The sequence below is a fragment of the Thunnus thynnus genome, chromosome 7 (genome assembly GCF_963924715.1).
Source record: "Thunnus thynnus chromosome 7, fThuThy2.1, whole genome shotgun sequence".
NCBI lineage: Eukaryota > Metazoa > Chordata > Actinopteri > Scombriformes > Scombridae > Thunnus > Thunnus thynnus.
In genome coordinates, this window is record NC_089523.1 from 29221776 (window position 1) to 29246699 (window position 24924).

At 40.0% G+C, this 24924-nt stretch overlaps 1 protein-coding gene across 5 annotated transcripts in view; it reads left to right on the forward strand.

Moving 5' to 3' along the window:
• Positions 1-19411, forward strand: part of eml2 (EMAP like 2) — a 32412-nt gene extending 13001 nt beyond the window's left edge. For 4 of the 5 annotated variants that reach the window (XM_067595386.1, XM_067595389.1, XM_067595388.1 and 1 more), the window contains 20 exons: positions 563-680; positions 1194-1295; positions 8991-9019; positions 9257-9386; positions 9638-9787; positions 10931-11000; positions 11429-11539; positions 11697-11792; positions 11926-12060; positions 12558-12657; positions 13215-13369; positions 14060-14185; positions 14320-14451; positions 14642-14709; positions 15084-15172; positions 15286-15383; positions 15776-15863; positions 15953-16048; positions 16526-16656; positions 17550-19411. In XM_067595386.1, coding sequence (XP_067451487.1) covers positions 563-680; positions 1194-1295; positions 8991-9019; positions 9257-9386; positions 9638-9787; positions 10931-11000; positions 11429-11539; positions 11697-11792; positions 11926-12060; positions 12558-12657; positions 13215-13369; positions 14060-14185; positions 14320-14451; positions 14642-14709; positions 15084-15172; positions 15286-15383; positions 15776-15863; positions 15953-16048; positions 16526-16656; positions 17550-17675 — 2150 coding nt within the window. In that variant the 3' untranslated portion in view covers positions 17676-19411. Of the gene's footprint in view, positions 1-562; positions 681-1193; positions 1296-3206; positions 3331-8990; positions 9020-9256; positions 9387-9637; positions 9788-10930; positions 11001-11428; positions 11540-11696; positions 11793-11925; positions 12061-12557; positions 12658-13214; positions 13370-14059; positions 14186-14319; positions 14452-14641; positions 14710-15083; positions 15173-15285; positions 15384-15775; positions 15864-15952; positions 16049-16525; positions 16657-17549 lie in introns of those variants that run through there. The other variant, XM_067595390.1, reaches the window with a different exon arrangement.
• Positions 19412-24924: the final 5513 nt, after the last annotated feature.

Below are 24924 nucleotides of genomic sequence, written 5' to 3' on the forward strand. Positions count from 1 at the left end.
GATACGCTTGGTTGAATTGTCGGTGTTGGGAGACAAAAACGTTGGATCATAGCATCCCTAAGAATATGTACATGAGTCTTAGCCACTAGCATACTGTCAAATAAACAAAATAAATTTTCAAAGTGATTATTTTATGTTTGATACAGTGAAAAGTATTGTTTTTTATGTATTTCTCTGTTTTTATTGGATTTTTGTCCACTGATTGGTTAGTTTTTTTCTGCTTATTTTGTGTGCTTCTTATTGTTTTTTTTTTGTTGTATTTTCCTAAATTATGTTTTTTTTTTTTTCCATTATTTGTCATTGTTCTCCTTAAGTTAAGGGGAGGTCCATCTCCTGACACATCTCTTATTTTTTTATTATCTATGCAGTCTTATGTGTGTGTAACTAAAATAAAAGCAAGAAAAGCAAATTAGCATCACTGCACATATTGTCACAAATTATAGGGAAAACACATGCAAACGGTCTAAGGTTGAGTTTTGACCCTGGACTATACATACAGTAAATTCTTTCCTCATCTGTTCCTGTTTTTATGAAGCTAAAATGATAGTTTGTTATCTTTCAGTGCGTCAGCTCCTGCAGGCTCTTCCCTCCAGACCTCTGAGTAATGGCTATGCTCAACAGAAACGCCTCCTCTCCTCCCCTTCATCTCCCAAGAAAGAGGTGCTGCAGTCTATTAAAAGGTATACAAGATGCTAAAGAAACAGAAAAAACGCCGCCACAAACAAATGTGTGTACACTCACATGCATATTTGTATTATTCTTGCATTTAATCATAATCTAAGTGAGGTGAGAGGATTAAAAGTGTAATCTAGTAAAGGTGGTGACAGACGCTGACACAACTGAGTAAATGTAAAACTGAGCATTTAGACAGAACACTGACAGTTTTCCAAAAGGCAATATAAAAAAAGTGATATTTTGGATCAAGCCTGTGGACACTGTGGAGTTCTTTTACGTAATTGGCAGCAGATGAGCAGCATCACTCAAGGAGCCAGACCACTGAGTTCTTTGCCTCCCAAAATAAGTTTCATCAGTGACCCTGATCCAAGCAAATTCACCAGGAGTGTAATTTCATTTTTTAGCAGTGGCCTTGAGGAGTGAATGTGAAGAAGGGTAGTAATCAATACCAATTTCTCTTAAGCAACATTTTTGCGGCTTTCCTCTCCTCTCCTCTCCTCTCCTCTCCTCTCCTCCAGGAAGAGTATGTCCACAGAACGTCTCACCCTGGTAAGGAGAGAGATGGGAGCGGAGAGTCGGAGTCGAACAACCTCATCCAGCAGCTCATCAGGCGGAAAAAGGTAAAAATTATACAGTGTATTTCTAGATTTATGAGCAGCTTTGTGAAAGAAATGATGCATTTCACATAAAGGTATATTAACAGAGAAAGCATTATATCCAATGCTGAAGTGAAAACTCTTCATCTTGCCTCTAACAAGCTCAGAAAGCATGTCTGTTCACTGTGGGTCAACGGAGTTCACTGGGTCTGTCAGATTGTTGTAATGAGCTGTTTTACCTCTCTGCTGTCTGTCTATAGATAGACTCGACCGTCAGTCTGAACAAACGCTGTCAGTCAGAGGCAGAAAGAAGAAAACAACTCTTGTTAGTGTTTGTTACTGTTTGTTATAGTTATCCTGATTACAGCTGCTTAGTTGAGGAGTAACTTAAGAGTGAGTTTAGATATCAGAGTACTGAACAACCAGTCTATAATGTTAAAGTAACATTTTAGCTGTTCTTAGAAAATTATTAAAAGTAGAAAATTATAAAGGTATGGTAGTTTTAACTATCTAGACTGTTGGTAAAGTTATTTAAAGGTCCAGTGTGTAGAATTTAGTGACATCTAGCTGTGAGGTTGCAGATTGCAACCAGCTGTGCCTTCACCCTTTACCTTCCAACTTACTGCGGCCACGAAAGGCTCTCTCTAGAGCCAGTGTTTGGTTTGTCCGTTCTGGGCTACTGTAGAAACACGGCATGGCGTGAAACATCCATGGAAGAGAACCCGCTCCCTATGTAGATATAAAAGGCTCATTTAGGAAAACACAACAACTCTTATTTTCAAGTGATTTATACAATAATTAAAACATATTATATTCCATTTCTACCAAGTCTGTTCCACTGAATGCCGCTAAATTCTACAAACTGCACCTTTAAACTTCTCATAGACAAAATGATTACACATACAAGGTGTACTACATATAATACAAAGCCAAAGTCACAATTTTCATCATTATTATTATTATTATTTATCTAAATACTGTCACACTTGAACTGTAAACTAGAAATGAGGCCTTTCTATATTTTTTCCCCTTTTTCTCAGTTAAATTAAAGGAAATGCTGAACGCTCCGTCTTGCATCTCTACCTGTGTTTTTGCACATCCTTACATTTAATATTGAATCAAGACAAACAGAGAAATGGAGCCGTATGAATAAAAAGGGAAAAGACAAGATGAACAACTAATCAGCATCTGTATCTGAATCTGATGAAGATGTTTTACATTTACAGCCTGGAGCCTCTGCTGCTCTGAGAACTGCTGGCTTAGTTTCTGGAGTTAAAAGCTCCAGAAAGAAGAAAAAAACACATCATCATCATCATCATCATTAGTATCGTCTGACGTGTCAGGCTTCTCTGTTTGCCTGCAGTAAATCTCAGATGTCACCGTGAATTATATAACGGGCTGTTGGTCTTTTGTGATGCAACAGCTGTGAGCTTGATGGACAGAGAATTATCCGCATGTCACAGGCAGGTGAACGTGATTGACAGGTCCCTAGTCATCAATAAACAAACCCTGTGTAAACAGAATATAGTGATGTGTGCTGTGTTTTTGGATATTTTGTTCAGAGGAAGTTTACGGCTTATTATTTAGTCAAAACACACCATATCCCTCTAGTTTATATTTTTATTTTTAATCCATTTGTGTGTCATTGCTTGCTCTTACAGTCTTTCTACTAAAGACTGATACTGACTTCTCTCTTATAACAGACCTCTCTCTTTCTTTCTTCTTCTCTTCTTTTCTTTGCTCTCCACGTCTCTCCTCTCTACTCCTCTCCTCCATTTCTTTCTCTCCTGCCCGTCTCTCTCTGCTGACGGCATCAGGTTTCTTAACAGCTCTTGGTAAAAGGGAGTGTGGACACTGGTTAGTTGGAGGAGGTGGGGGTTGCACAACCAGGAAGTGTGTTTTGATTGGATAACAGAGCCTGAACAGGCAGAGCTTAAAGTTTGCTGAGTGAAGGAGGAAGTTAGTGTGGCTGTTGGACTGGACAGGAGTCGCTCTGACTGATCACCGCTGATAACTGTTACTGTAACGGAAACCTGGCAGCCATGAAGAGGTCTTCAAGGTAAATACAGGCTTTTACAATAGATGATCAATGATTGATAGAGTGACTGTGAGCGGAGAGACTTAACTGCTGAATACTCTTGTAAGACAAAACTCTCTCAATGATTCATTACACAAACATGGATTAAATGTGGATATTTAGTGCAGGAAGGTGTGAGGCTTTTAGATTACCATCTGTTAACAGTTTGAGAGAGTTTCTCTAAATGCATGTGCAGCTTTTAACATCAGCTGGGTGTGTTACAGGAAAAAAAAAAAACCCTCAAAATACTTCCTTTGTGTCTCAACCAGTCAGTCCTCCATTTATCATTTGCGTTATATTTAAATAGATTATAGGTGACACAAGGAAACACAGTGTGGTTTAGGCTGTGAAATAACATCTAAAGTTTTTGCTCATTTTCACCATAAACAATCACAGTGATCAGTCCTTTGGGTTTTGTTTCATAACAGTCTGAGGAAGTGATGTTTTTTTAATGAAACTCTTGGTTGTCACGCAAACCCTATGATGCAGTAGATTCCTAGTCTGCAGGACTGTGTGTGCGGTTGAGGGGAGGGGCAGCAGCATAGTAACATGAATACAATAGAAACACAACAGCCAGTGGTCCATTAGCGTGAGGCAGATCAGATTAAAACACATAAAAAGTGTCATTTTGAGAAGAATATATTACAGTTTAATTGTGTAGTTCAATAAAAAGGAAAAACACGAGTTGCTGCTTTTGATTAAGAAAGCTCTCCTGGAATGAATTACACTCACAGTTCATCTGCTCTAAAGATTTAATCTGACTTCTATGGAAACAATAATGAAGGGTTTTCTAAATGTGGTATCTAACCGGATCTCTTAACTTAGAAATTTCTCACTGTTTTCTTCACACTATGTGACTTGATGCGCCTTTTTTGTGCCATCAGTGGCTCTTTTGTCTTCTTCAGGCTTCTAATGATGGTGGAAACAAAACAAACATGTGACATTTCTGTCCAGTTATGAAACACACACACACACACACGGACGCACAGACGCACACACACGGATGAGATGAGTGGATGTGAAGTGACAGAAGACCAGTCACACTGACTGTGCTCAGCAGTTCTGTCAGTTAACTGATTGTTCTGTTAAATCTGATTGATTCTGGCAGCAGACGGGACACGGTGCTCCTGCTTTATATGATGAGCTGTTAACACAAAAAAAGAGACTATTACACATGTTCACATTGTACAAACTGCTTCACATCACCTACTGTAGTTTTATTTACATGTGCTGCATTGGATGGAGCATCTTTGCACTTATATAAGCATGAATTTGAAGGTTTTCCAATGAACCTGTAGAGCAGCTTATAACTGAAGGTAGAACAAAATGCTGCAAACACTCATTTCATTATGACCACAGACATGAGGGGAAAGCTGCTGTGGGACTGATGTTACAGTCACCAGTTCTGCTCAGCGTGCACCGATAACATTGATTGGACTTCCTGCTTAACATGCTACAAACATGTCGACCAAATCCCTGAATGCAGAGAAGCATTTTGCACGACTAGAACCGTGTTTTCCTTAAATAAACTAGGTTCCTATCACCATCACTGCCTCTCATCTAATATTAAATACTGTACGTTTTAAACTGAGTGCAAGTGTAGTAACCCTTTACATCAAAGCACACTGTGCAAAGATGAGTTTTGCCATACAGGTCTGAATTCATGCAAATAAAAGAATAAGGAAAAGATTTCTATCGTGTTGGATCAGTATATCTCTCTCCTTTTGTGTTAGTGTTTCATTCTGTAGAATAAAAGCTTTCATGCACAAGGAAATCTTATGAGGTTGATGTAAAACTTTCAGCTTAAAAGAATATATATACACCTCACACCTCACACTGTGGCCTAAACATAACCTTTGTAAAAATAGATGAGGTTTAACATCTAGAATAAATAACTTTCCCTCAGTCAGGCGGAACCCATGCAAATTCTGATGAAGGAAAAGATCAAAAGATTTGCATTAGAATAAACAGATTGAGATCTTTTCCTTTTGTCGAATCAAATGTTTCTCCCCCTTTCCTCTCTCTCTCTCTCTCTCTCTCTCTCTCTCTCTCTCTCTCTCTCTCTCTCTCTCTCTCTCTCTCTCTCTCTCTCTCTCTCTCTCTCTCTCTCTCTGGGGCGTTTCGTTAATACGTCTGCTACAGTAACTTGAGAGAGTATTAGTCTAATGGCGTATGGAACAAAGATCAGCCTCTCAACCACTGCAGTACTTCAGTCATAATGGACCAGGAAATGGACGCACACTTGACTATTACCGCCAATCCCACAGTTCACAGGGTTACGACCCATCACTCAGACCACAGCATCCATCAGCTCTCTGCTACTGAGACATCCAACGCTGCAGTCTTTCTCAGCTAGGATGAAGCATTTCCCTCAGACTCCCCTCTTACACACGATGCAATGAATCTCCTGACAAGATAAATATATATTCAAAAAAATTGTCAGCTGATGGCTTGAAAATTCTATAAAATTGCACACAATTATTCAGACATTGCATAACAACCAGCAATAATATAAAGTTATGTGTCAAAATATTATACAACAAGCATGCGGCATTGAAATGATCTTTTTTTAACAAGTTCAGGAAATTCAAATAAACAAGCTAATACACAAGATCACATAAAAGCTTTGTGACTCGGTTGTGTTGTGATTTTTTAATCTTCATGCAGAAACACTCACTGAGTTCTTCGAGAAACGTTTTAGCTTTGCTTTGCGTAACACTTCCAGCTGCTTCCAGGCTAGCAGCTGGAAGTCGGACCAGTCGGTCAGTGAGCAGGTGACGAGCGGTGGTGACAGCGAGCGGTGCTGGTTTTTTGAATTTGAACTGTGTGCAGACATATTTTAACTTTGCAAACTGAGAACATATTAAACATAAATTCATAAGGATTCAGACTTATTTAGAAGTTGATTTTGCTGGAAACAATGACATTGACACAGAGAAGCACAGAGTATCCTACTGAGTTACTGTATCTATCTGTTTTTTGGCGGCTGTTCTAATTACCTACAAAGCCGTCTCTGTGACTATTAATGAGGCTTAAGTAAATGTCTGTCGAGCCTTCCCAGGCCACAATGAGAGAAGTTTTTTTTGGCCCGGCTGAGAGAGATTAGGAGATTAGGAACTTGATTGATCTTGATGTCACTTCACAAACAAATGACATGATGGAGGATTTTTTAAAAAGATCCCTGAAGGATCTTTGCTGCTTGTCAGTCCTCTCTGGTTCTTAGAGGAACCCATCATGTTTTCAGAGTGCAGACAGGCAGAAAATACACACAATACACTCAGTGCTGCATGTTAATCAATGGCCTGTTTGTACATTCCCTCTCACTGGAAACCTGGTGACCGTGACTACAGTCGCATGGGCTTTATATCCACAGTTATTTGCTTCAGCTGCCCTGCCCGGCTGCCAGTTACCCAGCATGCCCTGCACTAATTACTGGCTCTGAATCAGTCATGTTCTCTCATAGGCTAGAACCAGGCCACTCCTCATCTTCCTGGCAGACCACACGTACACATGCGCGCACACACACAAACTCAAGCTCAAGAGACAAACGGGCCTTTATGTGGTTGTTTTAAAGAGCCGACACCCTGCCTGGTTGCCTCCAGCTGTCCAGAAACACAACAGACATCAGACAGGTCCTCAGATCAGTCGCCTGGTTGCTCTGCAGTCGTTTAATCTTCTTCAATGCAACATATTATGTTCAAACACACACGTCTCATTTATATGCTTTCTGATACCTGTTCTCTTTTTTTTTACCTGTGCGCCTTGTTGATCTGTAAAACGTGTTGTGGCTAACCTGCTTTATTAAAACGAAATATTTTATGAAGACATTTTACTTTTTGACTCAGCGACACTGAGATGTCTCAGTGCTGTGTGACCTTTTCCAGTTACCTCCCTGTTAAACAAATGTCAGGACAAGTCGAGACACATGGCTCATCCTGGTGCTTAAAGGTGCAGTGTGGAGTTTTCTTGTAAACGAAAAGTCATATTTACATTCGGCGTTTCTCGGTAAAATATATTGTGTGTATCCCTGAGTTCTAACAAACATGTCGAATGCATTTATTTCCCCGTAAAACATTTGTAGAGCAAATTTTTTAGCGTTATTGAATACTGTAGATTATGATTTGTTTACAACCGTGTTTACTTCACTGCCGTAGCAGGTACATTGCTTTGTTTGTTTGTGCATTATCGACACCAACTGTCAATCAGCAAAACAGGAACGCACTCGTACACACACTTCTCCATAGCACTACAAGTGGTTAAAATGTCCACAGGGTACATTTACGTTTCACAGTTTACTGCATCTATCCTCAGTTTATGTAACTGTACTATGACACAGTGCACATAGAGCTCATTATTTCTGAAATGGAAGCATTTGCAGCTCTTATATTTTTCCACTCTATTATTATTATTATTATTTTGCTTTGTTACAGTCTGTTGTCCTGACAGTTGAAAACAAGTTGGGTAATATTTGTATATTATGTATCTCTTCCTCTTTGTCAGTGTAGCGATTCTTGTCGGCTTCAGTTAGTTTCTACCTTTCCTCTGACTTTCCCGAGTGTTTCTTTGGAAGCACATCTCAGACTCTCCCGCTGCCGAGCAGGAAAAGAAAAGCCTTCAGTTTCCTCTTATCTTATCTCTGCTTACTTTTACTGCCGTTGCCATGGTGATATCCACCTGTCAGCCGAAGCAACGCTTCAGCATCCTGATAACAGCATCTGACAGTTTAGGCGGCATCTTGAAAGGTTAGGTTGAATGGTCAGCACGCTCCGCGACGCTCAGCGGGCACTTCTGATTGGTTGACGGACAGACAGCTGACTCAGAGGAGCAGCAGCTGCGAACTGATGAGGCAAATACAGGGTTTGATTGACAGGTCTGATGATGCATGTTGGCACACTGGCTGACTCACTGGTTGTCATTTTACATTTAAGGTCTAACTTTTTCATTTACATGCATTTTGCTGTTCTGTGTGACATCAGGTGACACTAGTTGTAGTTCTCCATCTGACTCCTCTCTCATCTTTACCTCCTCCTCCGTCACACTGGTGGCTGAGCACCACGTTCACTGTGTGTTTAACTGATAATAAGTGTCACCACCCATATTTGGATACATATAATAGGACACGTCTGTTTACTTTGTGCGCTGAGTTGATCAAGGACACTTGTTCTCTTTATCAACCTGTGTACACAGTCATATTAACTTCATTTTCTTTATTCATGAAAGAGAAACTCCACCGTGTCTTCAGCTGCGTGTCTCGTCCAATAATAAAGAACCCACGTAATCCTGCGATCAGTCTTCCCACTCTGTACATCATGTCGCTCATAAAATACACTGCAGACAGCACACTACAGATGGCACTCTTGTTATATTTTTCTCAGAAACACACACACAGACATTTCTATTATTCAGTTATTGTGAAACTGAGCTTGTAGAGCAAAGAATAATTAATTTATGTTGTGGAAAAAAATTCTCAGGGGCTTTGTCAACACAACTATACACTGTGTGTGTGTAATGTTTGAGGCACTCAGGCACAAAACAACATCCTACATTATCCCTCTTTTTAGTGTCATTTTCAATTATAGTGTAGGCTGAGATCAAGTCTCACAGGAAACATTTCATTAATGTTTCTTTTTTTCCTGTTTCAGCAAATCCAAAGAATGCACCTTTAATGCAGGTAAGAGTTTTGTTTTGCAAATTAAGTTTTGCACTTTTGCTTTATTTGTGTGTAAATCTTGTGTGTCTAATTTAAGACTGCATGAGGCACTACCCTCCCGTCACTGTGCCCTTTTAATTAGCTGTAAAGAGGATGAGTAAGTGCTCTTAACTGACTCTGACTCTTCCTTTCTCTCTGTTTAACCTTCTACTGCGCCTCTCCTTTTCTATTCCATTTCTCTCTCTCTCTCCCCCCCAGAGGACGGCTATGTGAGGATGTTCCTCCGAGGTCGTCCTGTCACCATGCACGTCCCTGACCAGCAGAGGGAGAGCTACAGCCTTGACCAGAAGGTGGCGCTGCCTGACCGCAAGCTCAAACTGCAGTGGGTGTATCCTTCAGGCTGGTCATACAAGCTTTAATTTCCTTATTTCTTCATCACACATGTACATGTATGACCACTTTGTTGTTTTGTTCCCTTTGGGGAGATACAGCTCTGGACTCTGGTTCAAATGCCAGATTTGTAATGAGCTTCAGTTCTTGTGAGTCATTTATTAAACAACATCAAATAATGTCCAAAATCAGAACATTAAATGCTCCTATTTTCAGCCGTCTTGTTCCCTTAACTTAAGCGTGGATCAGGTATGGCTACCGTGGTCGTGACTGTCGCTCCAACCTCTACCTGCTGCCCACAGGAGAGATCGTCTACTTTAACGCCTCTGTGGTGGTTCTGTACAACACCGAGGAGCAGCAGCAGAGACACTACTTGGGCCACAACGATGATGTCAAATGGTGAGAAACATCAGGCCGATAAAAACCAAGTATTTGATTATATAACATACTGTCGGGGTCGTGGAGAAACCTGATTAACCATCTGCTGCACGTATACACAAATTTACAGTACATGTGTCCCATTTCCCCGTGTTCTTGTGCACATGTAAACCTGCTCACTATGCCCTGAGGCTGTGCTGAAACAGTACTCAGTGTACATGTAGAATAGTACACTGAGTAAAGTTGACAGCAGGACATGGAAACATTTGTTTAAACAGAGTCCTGATCTCATGTGATACAGCTTTTCAAAATACAGTATAAATACTTCATGTATTTCATCTGTATCCATGCGCTGACATGATTTTGCACACAGTAATACTTCAATTTTTCAGTCAAATCTGAAGCTGAGATGTTCCTGGCCGGTTCATCCGAAGCTTCCTCATGAACTCCAACATCTAAAAAAAAAAAAAAAAAAAGAGACAAATGCTCCGAATTGCTCACATTCTGTTTCTCTCATCAATCTGGGTTTTTGCGTAATGTGTCATTGACAGCTTCATGCAGCTGACTATGTTTATCATTCATGTGATTTTTTGGTTCTCTTAATGAGCGCTAGTTGACATCCTGAGTGAGCTCTGTGACTGGAGCCACTGGGATGTAAACAAACTGAATCCCCCAAGGAGCATGCTGGGAAAGCTACTCATCTCTGCAGGGAAACAATCGTGTTCTCCTCTCCCACGCCGTCACATAGTGTCCTCGCGCTCTTCCTGCCATGAAAAGGCTCTCGACTTAACCACTGTAGTTTTTTTATTTCCTTTTTTTTATTTTAGAGGCACAGAATTATTGTGATATAAATGATATGATTGGTAATAAATATTAGTTTCTTCAGTAAATAATCATAGAATTTAGCAATTTATGTTTTAAAGATTCTTTTTTAGTGTGTTTAGTTTGGTGTCAACAATGTGTTTCTAAGAACTAAATGAAGTTTGCTGTCAGTACAACAGAAGAGTGATCAATCAATGTCCTAAACTTAAACAACAACATAACAAACTGTCATGGAAACAGCACAAATCGATGGCGAATCCTAAATATTCTGACTGTAGGTACCATTTAATGCTTACAAATGTCATGGAAATGAATTAATCATTTATATTTTCCTCTTCTTAGCTTGAGTGTGCATCCTGATATGGTTACCATAGCAACAGGGCAAGTGGCTGGAAACTCTAAAGATGGAAAGGTACCGTGAAAACCGCACTTACACCCTCCTACAGAGTTTCAGTTTTTCACTCGCTGTTTAATGTTGGCACAGTTTAAAACCGCCTTACTGTATCTCCTCAAACCAGTCGGCATGAATTTGCAAAGTGTTTTTATGTCGATTTTGTTTTAAAGCATGTTTTGAAAAGGCTAGAGGTGTTTTATATGATGGAAAATTCCCATTAAGAACTCGGCTGGTGTAGGAAGTGTTTGTCGTGAGGCGTTAAACGTTCATAGACAACGCATAGAACAGAAAGTCAGTGTTTAATGTTATCTAATATTATGTAAAACATCCAAGTTGTTGAATTCATTCATCAGTTCCTCTTTTTAAGTCCTCCCACTTTTTTTGTTTTTTGTATCACATTAGTTTGTCCAGCTAACAGACTTGAATGTTTCTTCCTCTCCGTCCAGCTGCTGGCTCCTCATGTTCGTGTCTGGGACTCAGTGAGTCTCAACACGCTCCATGTCATCGGGATGGGAACGTTTGACAGAGCGGTCACCTGCGTGGCTTTCTCCAAGTCGGTAAGCAGCTTTACATCCTGCAGAGTTTACAGAGGAGAAGAATACAAGCTTTGAACTGTCAATTTTGCTTTTTGATGTCTAAGATGATATCAAATATTTATGTGTGTTTTAATATTTGAAGAATTATGAAGATCTGACTCCTTATGTTTTTCTTCAGAACGGAGGCACCTTCCTCTGTGCTGTGGATGACGCCAACGATCACATCCTGTCGGTCTGGAACTGGCAGAAGGAGAAGCAACTAGCTGAGGTCAAGGTACCCTGACTTCCAACCACCTGACCTCAGTTATTTTATTTTATTGTATTGTATTATTATTTATCTCCTCAGTAGACTAAATGAGTCTGGTAAGGAAAACATGTTTCCATCTTCATGCCTCCTGTGTCTGCAGTGCTCCAATGACTCAGTACTGGGTGCCGTGTTTCATCCCATGGACACAAACCTGATTGTCACCTGCGGAAAATCTCACATCAACTTCTGGACGATGGAGGGCAACACTCTCACTAAGAGACAAGGCCTGTTTGAGGTACAGCATGATAACAATAATATATCACACTACTCTCCCACCTCACATCAACCTTATGAAGCAACTGTATGGTGTAATAATACACTTAAAAACTACATGCAGTCTTTATGGTCACTTGGAGGCTGTAGTTTGTGGCACTGTTGAATTGTATTGCGTTATACTGCTGTTTCTAATATTTTGTCTACTCATTGAATGTCAATGTCACTGACACAGTTTGCCACCATTTACTGTACCTCAGGTCAGCTTTGATGGAAACAGCCTTAAAAGTTAGTTGTCACAACTAATTAATTATCTTAAATAAGGCTACCTGAGCAAAATATTTTAAGTTGACTCACTAAATTAAAACTCTCTCTCTCTCTCTCTCTCTCTCTCTCTCTCTCTCTCTCTCTCTCTCTCTCTCTCTCTCTCTCTCTCTCTCTCTCTCTCTCTCTCTCTCTCTCTCTCTCTCTCTCTCTCTCTCTCTCTCTCTCTCTCTCTCTCTCTCTCTCTCTCTCTAGAAACATGAAAAGCCAAAGTACATGTTGTGTGTGGCGTTCGCTGAGAACGGAGACGCCATCACAGGAGACTCCAGTGGAAACATCTACGTCTGGGCCAAAGGTAGAAATCCAAAAACCTCAAACTGACCCCGACCTTTTGTTCGAGGTATCCCCAGATGAAATCCCTTCACAGCGAGCCATCTGTAAAGATACTGAAAATTAAAACCGGTATGGATGTAATGGTTCGCTGCCACTGACGTCACTGCTAGTGTCTGCTCAGCAAGTTTACTGCAGCAATGTTACATTCTTGACCAGCAAGCGAAATGTAAAGGATCTCCAGTTAAACAATTTATTTTTCCTGTGAGACTTGTAAAATCTTGAACATGTCACATATGTCCAATACAAATGATCTAGAGTCATTTTCTCAATAGTGAAGCAATAATCTTATTTCAAGATTGTTTCTAAAAAGATCCTTGAAATACAGAAAATAACTTTTTTTCTCAAGTCTTTGAGTTTAGTTAGTTAAACACAACCACAAGCAGTTTGACTTGTAGATACATTTGATTTAGTGGGATAGGCTTGGTTCTGGGTTCATCAAAGCCTGAAAACAAACAGGATCCAACAGAGGCAGGGTGTCCTCTGTTTGAGCTCTGATATCCCGTGTGTCCTGATTGACAGGTGGTAACCGAATCAGCCAGGTGGTGTCAGGAGCCCACGAGGGAGGGATTTTCTCTGTTTGTGTCTTGAAGGACGGGACCCTGGTGTCTGGAGGAGGGAAGGACCGCAGGGTGGTTCTGTGGGACCACGACTACAGAAAACAGGCGGAGATGGAGGTGAGAGAACTGAACTGAGCTGTGTTCATTAAAGGCTTAAGGACAGAAAGATGCTGCTATTCAATATACGAACACTATCATTACATTTGACCTTTTGAAACAGAAATGTCAGTGTGCCTCGTCGGAGACTATCATTACACAGCATAAATAAATTGCAAGTGTCGCAGAATGCATTGAAATGGAAAAAAACAACGACAAATAAACCAACGCTAGACTTGAATGTCATTATAGCATCTTTTATGATACAGAATAATACAATGAATAGTATGATATAAGGACTAAGATAAGTTTTTAATATTTTCTGATGCTGTTCATCTTTTTTTTTTAGCAATTTTTTTTGTAAACACAGCATTAAAATGAGCCCACAGTTTCAATTTTGATGAGTTTTTCACCATTAAGTTATATATACAAATCTATCTACAGCAGATATGTTTAAAATGTGCAGTTTGGGCCTTTAAAGACGGGCGCAATAACAGTTTTCTTAATGAATGAATACATAAGTAATAATTTCTTTGTTCTTTACTTTGTCATTATGTTTTAGTCTACTTGACTTTGGGTTAGGGTCCTATTGAGCTCCATTTATAACATGTGTGAAACACTTTTTAAAACAAACGTGAACTGTCTCTGAGCCTGTGCTGTGTGTGTGTGTGTGTGTGTGTGTGTGTGTGTGTGTGTGTGTGTGTGTTCTAGGTGGGCGAGTCGTTCGGTCCTGTTCGGGCTCTGGCTGAAGGTAAACCAGGAGAGCTCTTCATAGGAACCACCAAGAACGCCATCATCAGAGCCGCCTTCCCTAATACATTAACACCTATTGTACAGGTACACACACACACACACACACACACACACATGCGTACATTTTCTTGGGAGCACACAATGATAATTTTCTTCATAGATAATTTTATTTATTTCACAGTCTCAGTGTATTGAATAAGACGTGTGTTGTGTTACAGGGTCACACAGATGAGCTGTGGGGTCTGGACATCCATCCCTCCATGGAGCAGTTTGTCACCTGCTCCCAGGACAGACAGGTTCACCTGTGGGACACCAACTCCCATCAGCCCCTCTGGAGCAAGACCATCGAGGTGACGGAGCTCGACGGAGATATTTTGTGAAGCATTTAACATCAGGATGAAAGACACTAAAAGAATAGAACTAATAATTAAAGAGATAATTAAAGAGAAGTTATAATAATCATCAAGCTACAATTAGATGATTCTTCTGTATTTCTAATAAGAGGATAATAATTAATCACCGCTCCCTCCTGTGCTCCAGGATCCTGGGAGGTCTGCAGGTTTCCATCCCAGCGGGGCTGTTCTGGCAGTGGGGACCATGTCTGGAAGGTCAGACTCTCATCTGTCACAGACGTTTTGTTTCCACAGTTGCGGTTCAAAAACATTCATAACGGGTGGAACAATTTCTATGCAAGAAGCTGTAGACTGTGTAGGAGGAATTAGTCATATTTGTTTAGATTTATTAGCCAGTATATTTACATTTAAACTGTATGACCTGGTCAATTAAAAATTAATAGAAGTTATGAGGTAATACTGTCAGTGTGTAACAAAAATGACAAGTATTTGCTGTTTTTGTCTTCTCAAATGCGAGTATTTGCTGCTTATTCTTAAAATTTAAAAATGAATATCTTTGGGTTTTGAACTGTGAAATTGTGCATTTTTCCCTAATTTCTGACTGGTGTGTGCGCGTGTGTGTGTTACAGGTGGTTGGTGCTGGACACTGACACCCGGGATCTTGTTTCTATGCACACAGACGGCAATGAGATCATTTCCAACGTGAAGTATTCTCCAGGTAAAACATCACCCGTCCTCGTCAGCTGTCATGTTTTATAATATAATAATACTGTATTATCTAGTTTTCTGCTAATAGCGCTGCTAACTCTGAGCTTTTTTTTGTGCCTGTAGACGGTAACTTCCTGGCTGTCGCTTCCCATGACAACTTTGTTTACATCTACGCTGTGGCGGAGAACGGCAGAAAGTATAGTCGTGTTGGGAAATGCACTGTGAGTAATTATCTGCACATGATGTATTAGATGTATATAATTGCACGACCACATTCCTGAACTATTGTTTTTTTACAATTCATCATTCAATACAATCATTAGCTGTCTGAAAGCTTTGAAAATAGTTAGGATTTAAAAAATATTTATTTATTTAAGGCAGTAGCAGCATTTTTTGGCCACTTGGGGGCCCTTTATGTACGACTCTATTACATAACTAATGTTGAACAGCTTTTTTGTTATTGTATGTTGATTTTTTTTTCAACCTATCAGGTACTTTTACATGAAGTAATGAAAGAAATGTTGACCTCTCTTCTTCCAAATTCCAAAAAAGCTAAATCCCACTGAGAAATTCGGTCACATTTTCTCCAAATTCCATCCCTCTTCCCCCCCAGGGCCACTCCAGCTTCGTCACCCACTTGGACTGGTCAAGCGACAGCCAGTACCTCGTCACCAACTCAGGAGACTACGAGATCCTCTTCTGTAAGTCTTCTGCAGCTTCCTGCAGTTTTGCATTTACATTTTGACTTGTTGCACAGCACACAGAGCATGGCATTTTATTTCTTCCTCAGGGGAGGCATCCAGTGGTAAACATGTCACCAACATGGACACTATGCGCAACCTGGAGTGGGCCACTTCCACCTGCACTTTGAGCTTCAACACCTTCGGTAGGTCTTTAAAAACACACTCTGTTGTGTTCACTCTTGAATCTCGATGTTGGTTTATGCATCTGTGCTTGTGAGGTCAACAAGCTGCTATTTTCCCCACAGGTGAATTATCACAACCATGTAATTTTACATTTAAGGGTTAATTAGATGATAGCTCATAGCAATTAGCAGTGAATGCGTAAAGAAGAAAATTGCCTCCTCCAAATGGCAACAGATATATGTTTACCACGCCGGCCAGACTGTGACTCTTTATAAGAAAAGACACCAAAGGGATGAGAGGGAGTGAAAAGGGTACACTTTTTCTCTGGATGGAACATGTTTAGGAGACAGTTTTGTCTTCTGTTTTAAATTTTAAGGATTTGGCATTTTGCTACAGGGAATTTTAATGTTTGACTGTATTACTCACCCTTTTACTGACTCTCTTTACTCTCCATCTCTTCCTCCCCGCTCTCTCCCTTTTCTTTCTGTTTCTCTCAGGAATATGGCCAGATGGAGCAGACGGCACAGACATCAACGCCGTGTGCCGGTCACATGACGGATCCCTGCTGGCTTCTGCCGATGACTTTGGCAAAGTGCACTTGTTCTCGTTCCCCTCATCTCAACCAAGGGTCAGTCAGGTTCACTTACAGTTACTCACTGTTAATGTGTTTTTATGCACACATGGTTTTTCTATTGACACACTAATGACCTGAAGCTATCCAACAGTTTCTCTCTCGACTTTTTACACTTCCAGAGCTGAACAGCCACTCTGTTCTTCTGATTAGGTGTTAATGCACACTGTGAAACACAGTGAAAGCTCAGCAGAAATAACTAAACACTCAGCTACAAGCTTTCAGTGTGGGATCACTTTTTTTTTCTCTTCTACCAAGTGTTTATTTTGTGCTCACAAACAAGTCTAGACTGTTAGCTTTTCTTAATAAGCTCAAGTCCTGTTTTCAGCTGAAGCTGTTTAAACCAAAGCTGCGAACTTTATTGTCCATTCAGACAAGCTGGCTCCCATTAGCACAGAAACTCAGGAGCTGCAAATAGTTACAACATGCTCGTATTGTTTTAAACACAGTTTGTCACATATTTTGAGCCTAAAACACAAAACAGAGTTACTGTTGTACTCCCAGAAAAAACTGATACTCATGTTCAAAAGCTTTCATTGTCACAATCAGTGTTTCCCAACTTTGGGGATCAGGACCCCTCAACGTTTCTCATAAGATAAATTTGAATGGTTGTGAGATGAAATTAATCTGAAAAAGAGGTGTCATTCTTTGGTCAAGCAGTTCATAGACATATGCAACCTGTGCACGTAGACAAAGCTTCTTTTTAAGTGCTCACAAGTCCAAAACATTAGGAACAGATAGACACAGTTTCAAGTATTATTGAGAATGACAAAAAGACATTAAAGCACCTCATATACCAAGTACAGCAGCTTAACAGTTGATCCTGTTGCTGTGCAGCATCTGACTAATACACTTCACTATAACGTGTCACTTCCTGCCCACTATTTCAGGCTCCAAGCCACGAGTACGGTGGCCACAGCAGTCACGTGACCAACGTTGCCTTCCTGCACGACGACAGTCACCTGCTCTCCACTGGCGGGAAAGACACCAGCATCCTGCAGTGGGTGGTTGCCTAGGCAACACCATACATCCGCATTGCTAATCCCCACAGGCGGGGGCCAGCATCCTATCTGACCCCTGTCACCTCTTCACTGTTCTAGTCTCCTGCCCACTAGGGGGCAACACCTACTCTGTGCCTACTGGAAATTAAAAAAAAAAACAAAAAACAAAATCAACAACAACACATACAACTTGACAGACCCACAGATGTCACGCCAGATGAAATGATGAGAGTGTTGTATTATTGTTGTAAATGGATTATTTAGTGTCCTGCTGTTTGTAATAGAATGTAGAGAAGAGCACTCGTTGCCACACAGGAAGTGAATCCTAACCGTTCCCGAAACAAAAACAAAAAAAAATAATAATTAACTACTGCACCGGCTGGATGCTGCTGCTGGTGACCACACAGTAAACCTGTGATTTTAGCATTAGTACTAACTGTGCCTAAACTGTATTTATCTTAACCCCCTTTAATGGGAATTCCACCTATTTTAGTGTTTTGGCTCTTTAATTACAAATCATGCATACTTTACATTTTTGAATGCATTTTACACAGTTATAGTTAGGGCTATATTTATATTTTAGGGTTTAATATCAGGGTATTTTTTCCTACCATAACAGGCAGCTATTGGTTTCCATTCATTTCTGTACAGTATGAAAGATATTTGAAACTTGCTTCAGGTGGGTAATCAAATCAGTCTGCAATATAACTGCATTACTACTCAACAAGAATGTAAGATTGACAAAAAATAATGCAACTGTAATGGATTACACAGCTAAATTATTTTACAGTAGAGTTTCATGCAGTACTGAATGCATGGAAACCCATGGGAGTCCTGACACTGAGGAGAAAAATACTTCCAGTTATCTGTAACTTAGTTTGCAAAATGGTGAACTGAGATGTAAAGTATACGTGATTTGAAATAAAACAGGCCTCTCTCTTGCAAACATGATTCTCATCGACATGGACGGCTCTTTCCTGAAGCGATCATAGAAGATAACCTCGAACTTGTGCAGAACTTGTGCAGGCATGTCAAGAAAAAAACAACTGAATGTAACCTCATCAAGATGTGACATTTAAAAAAAAACAAAAAAAAAAACAGTGTTCCAGTCTATCAGCTTCTAGCTTTCACATAGAGCGATGCATGTTTGTGAGAACTAACTGACTTGTCCTGGAGCAAAGGAATTCTGTATGACAACTCCTAAAATGGGTGGAATTTCCCTTTAAAATCTTTACTAAAATCCCACTGCCTTCTGACACTTTTCCATCCCTCAGCCTGATTTCCAAACTCTTAAGGTGCAGATTGTAAGTATTACGGATTGCTGTTGGGAGATTGTAAACGGTACAAAGTGTCTTTTTTTTTTTTTTTTTTTTTTTTGTCCCAAGCCTCTCATTTCACCCCCGTCCCTTCCCGGGCTGCTGTGTTTTTATGATTGTATTACTACTGTAACTGTGCTGAAAAGGCACTGGATGGCGCTACAGTGCAAGAGAATGAGCATGAGCGAGGCTGCCCTCCTCCTGTAGATGATGTTAATGTCGCAAAGGTCTATAGAGTAAATATATATATTATGCAGTATATCCGAGTGGCTGTGTTATTTTAATATTAAACTGTAACAATGATGGATGTTGTTATTATTCTTGTGGCACTTTTAGCGATTGACAGACGGGTGATGTTGGCTACTGTGCTGTAGAAGTGAGCTTGAGCTGTGCTTTGCCTTCTTCTGGTTTGTTAATAAAGTTTTTACCCAAGTACTGCTGACTGGAGGGTTTTTTCTCCCTGGATATTTGCAGAAAAAGGGAGATTTTGATCCTCTGAAGAGACTGATATAGTAAAATAGACTAAAAAAGATGTTTTCTGCCCTTATTTTTTAAACTAAACATCCCAAACCATGACGCCATCTACCGAAACACACACCCATTTCCCAAAACTATAAACACCATTCCCCTGTTTTCACTCATGTGCTTGTTTAGAAAGAACTGGCATTCAATATTATTGACTCAAGTCATCACAGCTGGAACCTAATTATCACACAATTCTCCAGGTGGAAACACTAAGAGTCAAAATTGTTCACTCACCAATCAGAACCTCAGGATAGATAAAAGGGCGCCAGGTCAGTTTACTTGTTTTGGAACAATGAATCCACAAAGACCTGAGGCAGAATAAATTCTTTTTTTTTAATGTTTTTTCCATTGGTTTATACTGGTAAATACATAGAAATGATTTTACTGTATTCTACATTCGTTATCAGTGGCATATTTTTATAGTACATTTACTTTTTCACTCAATTTCAGTTTAATTTACTTTAAAATGTATACATGTGTTTTTATATTGTGTTTATCATATAAAGAGGTTGTTCTGGGGGGAAAATCATAGGCGCCCTTATTCTTTGCAATAACAGGTTTTTATGGTAATGTTTTGAATTCTCAGATTCTGATGTGATGTGTAATGGCTATTTTGTAGCGTTTGTGTATTTTTTCTTTTGTGTGATGACTGAAGGCAAAAGTTTTGTTTAGATGTAAGATTACATGGTTTTCAGTGGAGAGTTTGGTGTCGACATGGAAGTTTTGTGCGTCAAGATGAGTGTCCAGTTATGCATTTTGTGTTTAGAGTTTCGGGAAGTGGAGTGCAATATCAAGAAATGTGTCCTAGCGATTGAGAATTTTTCAAAGTAAAAACAGCGTCAGATTATGCTGAAGTGAGGAGGGAGTTTTCTCAGGATGTTGTGGTGACTGTTAATCTATTGACAGTCAACATGTGTGCGGTGGTTATGGTTGACGCAGTTTGGTCAAAGGTTGCTAGTTCAAATACTCAGGTCACTCAAGGTAATCCGGATGGCTGGATAGTAAACAAAACTTTCTCTCTGACCTCCCTAAATGAGACGGTCCTCCCTTGAGGTTCACTTTTACTTCCAGTGGAAACACCTTGTGACCGGCGGAAGAAGGAGGCTGATGTCGCTCCATGAAGATCCCAGGAGTGACGCCCCCCCCCCCCCCCCCCCCCTTCTGTTCCCATAAATAAGCAGCTTTACTTGGTTAACTAGACTGGTTAAATATGAATTAAAGTGGAAAATTACACAAAAATTAGGTGCTTTCTTGAGTTAAATTTGTGTTGCACTTCATTCCTGTCGGGTGCCTTTAAATCAGAAATCCTAAATTTTGTTTTCTCATGAGCATAAGAAAGTTTATTTTCTGCTCCTGTTTTCAGAGGTATTTTGCTACTGAAGCCTCTGATGTGCATAAATCATAAATGCACAGAAATCTAAAGCTGAACATACCACCGTGTGGCTTTATTAGATCATGTTGACAGGTGCTGCGTTGAGTGATCCTGCACTTGGTGCACACTGTTGATTTGTGCGCATGAGATGCTTCTATAGATAATTTTATCTGTTTGCATGTCTAGTCTTAACCCTTTCCCTACTGTTTTTTAAACCGTTTTTGTGATCTCGCCATACTACAAATAATTATTCTGTTAATAAATTGATTGTGTTGCCATCATATAAACACAAACTATGAGGAATAAGACATACATACACCTGTAGGTCAGAGTGCATTGCACCAACATCAGCTACTCGATCTTTATCGCTCTCTCCGCCTTCTCATACCACTCAAGTTGAATTCAACAGGTTCAGGCACATTCTCCGAGGGGACGGTTGAAAGGAATTCTGGGAAACACAGGTAATCAGAAGCAGCTGATGAGTTGAGCTAAGCTGTCCAAAGGTGTGTTTTTTTTTTTTTCTTTGACAGGAGAAGGGGTCAAAGCCAAGGAGGACGATGGCGGTGTTTATCCAGTGAGCGGGGTCGGGTCGTGTTAGTGTTGTGGTCACGATGGCCTCCTGTTGTCTGTCAACACCTGTCAGGTCAGGATGATGACCTGGAGGAGGAGGAGGAGGGAGCGCCCTAAACCTCCTCACAATAAACAAAAACGTGAACGTGAAAGTGGTCCGGAGGTTTCCTTTAAGATAGTGCAGACTAGAGTTTTTAGGTCATGTTTGTGGTGTTGAGCTCATTTTATATGTTATGTTGCAATATCTACAACCATACTGGAAGAAAATGCAACTCTTAGCCAGCTAGACATATGAATTAAACAAAGAGAGGTAGAGTGGAGGTTTAGTTCGGTCAAGGTTTGGGTATGAATGTGGCCTATAACTACTGAGGGATCCATAAAGGTGTGTACATGCCGAATATGAAGCAAATTTTAGAGGAAACTGCAATGAAATTCAATAGAAAGATGCAAATGGACACAAACTGATGTGAATTTGCTTTGGGCAGTGTGAGTTGCAGTAAAGATGCATCCATATGAGCTGAAAAAGGTTGAACTTGAGCCAAAACATCTGCAGAAACTCTTGAAAAGTGAAATAGTGAAGTACATAGTAAATAAAAGACATTTTGAAGTAATAATCACTGTAGATTATGTAATAAACATTTCATACTAGCAAAATAATTTGAAGTTTCCTATAATAGATTATTTCAAAAATCATCAGTTCATTTGTATGTTCTGTGTAATTTTTCATTGTGTATTTATTTCATGTTGTCTTACTTACTTCATATTGTTCATTATTGACTTCTATAGGTTTTAGCTTTTGCATTTCCCTCTTCTGCATTCAGAGCCAGAAAAGCTTTATTCGTTATATAGCGAGATATAAACAGGAATTTGTCTTGGTAGCCTTTTGTGAGTTTAACAACACATAACGACAACATGAACATCACAAGGACAAAAGGACTTCCCATACAGCGCAAAAGGAAGAACGCAAGACATACGATACCCGAATCTTTAACACAATAAACATCGACCTTTAGGCCGAGGGTGAGACGGAGGACATGGAGGAAGAGGCAGCGCGTGGGTTTCTTAGGAGGACGTGAGCTCTTTTCAAAGGTAGAAGATAATTATATTATCAGTGTTTTGACGTTTAGAAGGTAATTGTAGTTTGTCTTGTAAGTCTCCTAAAGGGCAGGGTCGTGCACAGGGCAGGTGGTAACTGGGAATTATGGGGTCCTGACTCCCTGGATAAACCTCACACACACGCTCTTCTCCACACTACAATTACCTGAACTGCATCTACTGTAAGTTTACTCATCCAGTGTTCGAACACACCTTCACACACTCATCCAGTGCAAATGTATTTATCATTATTAGTTACTTCACTGACTTCATTTTACATGCTAAACATACGCTCATTCTGAGTACTTTTGTCGTATTTCTGTACATCTTGCTGCCAATTTGCACCTTTTAATTAATGATGAATTGTTTTTTTTCTTTTACAATCTTTTATCTAAACTCCACACATGTTCTAAGAAAAAATACTCTGCTAAATATGTATAATTTGCATGCAATAATTTGTGTCTTATATGTTTTTTCCACACAAAAAAAGCTCAGTTACCTCGCTAAAATCCTTAAAATGACATCTTCTGCTCCTCCCTCATTAAAAAACTGAATATACGATGTATGAATATACAAATATTGTTCTTTTCATAAGTTCTTGCTGTACGTTCTTTTCTCCTAACTTCACCGAAAAGCCCCGTTCTCAGCGTGTGTGCAATGGAGGTTTCAAGTTTCCACATCACACTTGAATACCGGACAACGATTGGCTCCGAACTCGTTCTGATGACACAAATCACATCATCACATCTTAAAATCAGATTTAAGGTGGACACAGAGAAACTTTTCCACTCTCGGCAGACGAATGGGAAAACAGCTTTTTATTGTCAAACTCTGAACATACATCATTCTCAAACATCCAACTGAAAGAACAAGAAGAAAAAACACATTTTTGAGTTGAGGGGGAGTTTAAGTACAGGATGTGTATGGGGCTTAGTTCTTCCACTACTGATTTCAAGGACACTGCACATGTAAAGTCACAGGGCTATCAGGACTGGAGAGGGCTGATGCTTCAGTGTTGCCTTTTCTTTAAATACTAAGTGCTAAAAACTCACACAGTGGGGAAAGTTCAGCAAAACCTAGAGATAACAAACTATCAAAGCATGCAAACACAGAAATAGCTGGCAGCAAACAGTCAGAATAGAGCCAGAGTAGCAGCATTTACCAATCAAACGCTGACCGCAGGCCCTTCTGTGCTTGAATGAAAGCGGCCTGCGTTTCCTCAGAGGGCAGCGTTAGTTCATCAGCACAGATACAGGCCGACCTTCAATGCATTTGCATGAGGTCACTTTGGTTCCTTTTATGTCGCAATGGGGATTTTACAGTCTCACTTCATCTCTTTTAATTGAACCAACAACCTTTGGTTTAATAGCGCACAACCAGCTAATTCTGCAGCTGCAGCACATTCCAAAGTCATATTATTCTCCTCAGCTTTCATACAAATGATCATCTATTGCAAACATGTTTATCCACATCCCCCTTCTTATATCAAACAGCTACGCTACTGGACACAAACTCTAAGCTTGTGTCCAGTCATGATGCAGACAATCAGACTGGTCATTGTTTGAGGGTAGTCTTCTGAAAATATACAGAAGAGAGCTTATCAGAATTTATGATCTGGACGCTGTCATTTTCCCAGAAGATGCTTCAAAAAAAACGAATTAGTCGCCTCTGCGGACATAAAGTTAGAAACCAAAGAGAATAGGTTCATTTAAAGACCACTGAACACACATACATCAAGATGAGAGAGATAATATTTAACATATTTGATTTTCTGTCAATGGTCTAAATCAACTGATCACAGTCACAGTGGAAGATGAAGGCCGGCAACTGGAGCCAGGTGACAACGTCTTCCTTGTCTGATGGTAATGTAGAGGGTGTAGTTGCAATTTAATGGTAAATGAAAGAAGAGTTTCTGTGCCAAACACTAAAGAAGGAGATGACCTCAACTTGGCACAGCAGCGGAGCGGATTTAATGCAATACAAGGCACAGACTGTGATGTATTGATTTTAATTGAATGATGTTTGCCATTTTCTTCACTGAATCAGAAGGAAGATGGAGTAAGCTACACATTAGGGGAGATTAATGCAGTCGTACTGTAATTCTCTCTCTGCCGGGACCGACAGAGTAACAATATATTTGGCATAAAACTGCTCAGTGGTGAGAAAGTGGCAGACTGATGGGGAGACAGAGCGGCAGACACGAAAAAATCTTCAATCATTTCAGCGAGTATTGATCCGAACAAATGTGAGATGAATAAATGTCAGTGTCGCTACTTTAATGCGGTGATTATTCATAACAAAAAAAGACTCATCCTGCGTAGGTGAAGCTTTCACAATTTCCATTCCCATTTGGTCTTAAGAGACGTGACAAAAGCTGCAGATTTGT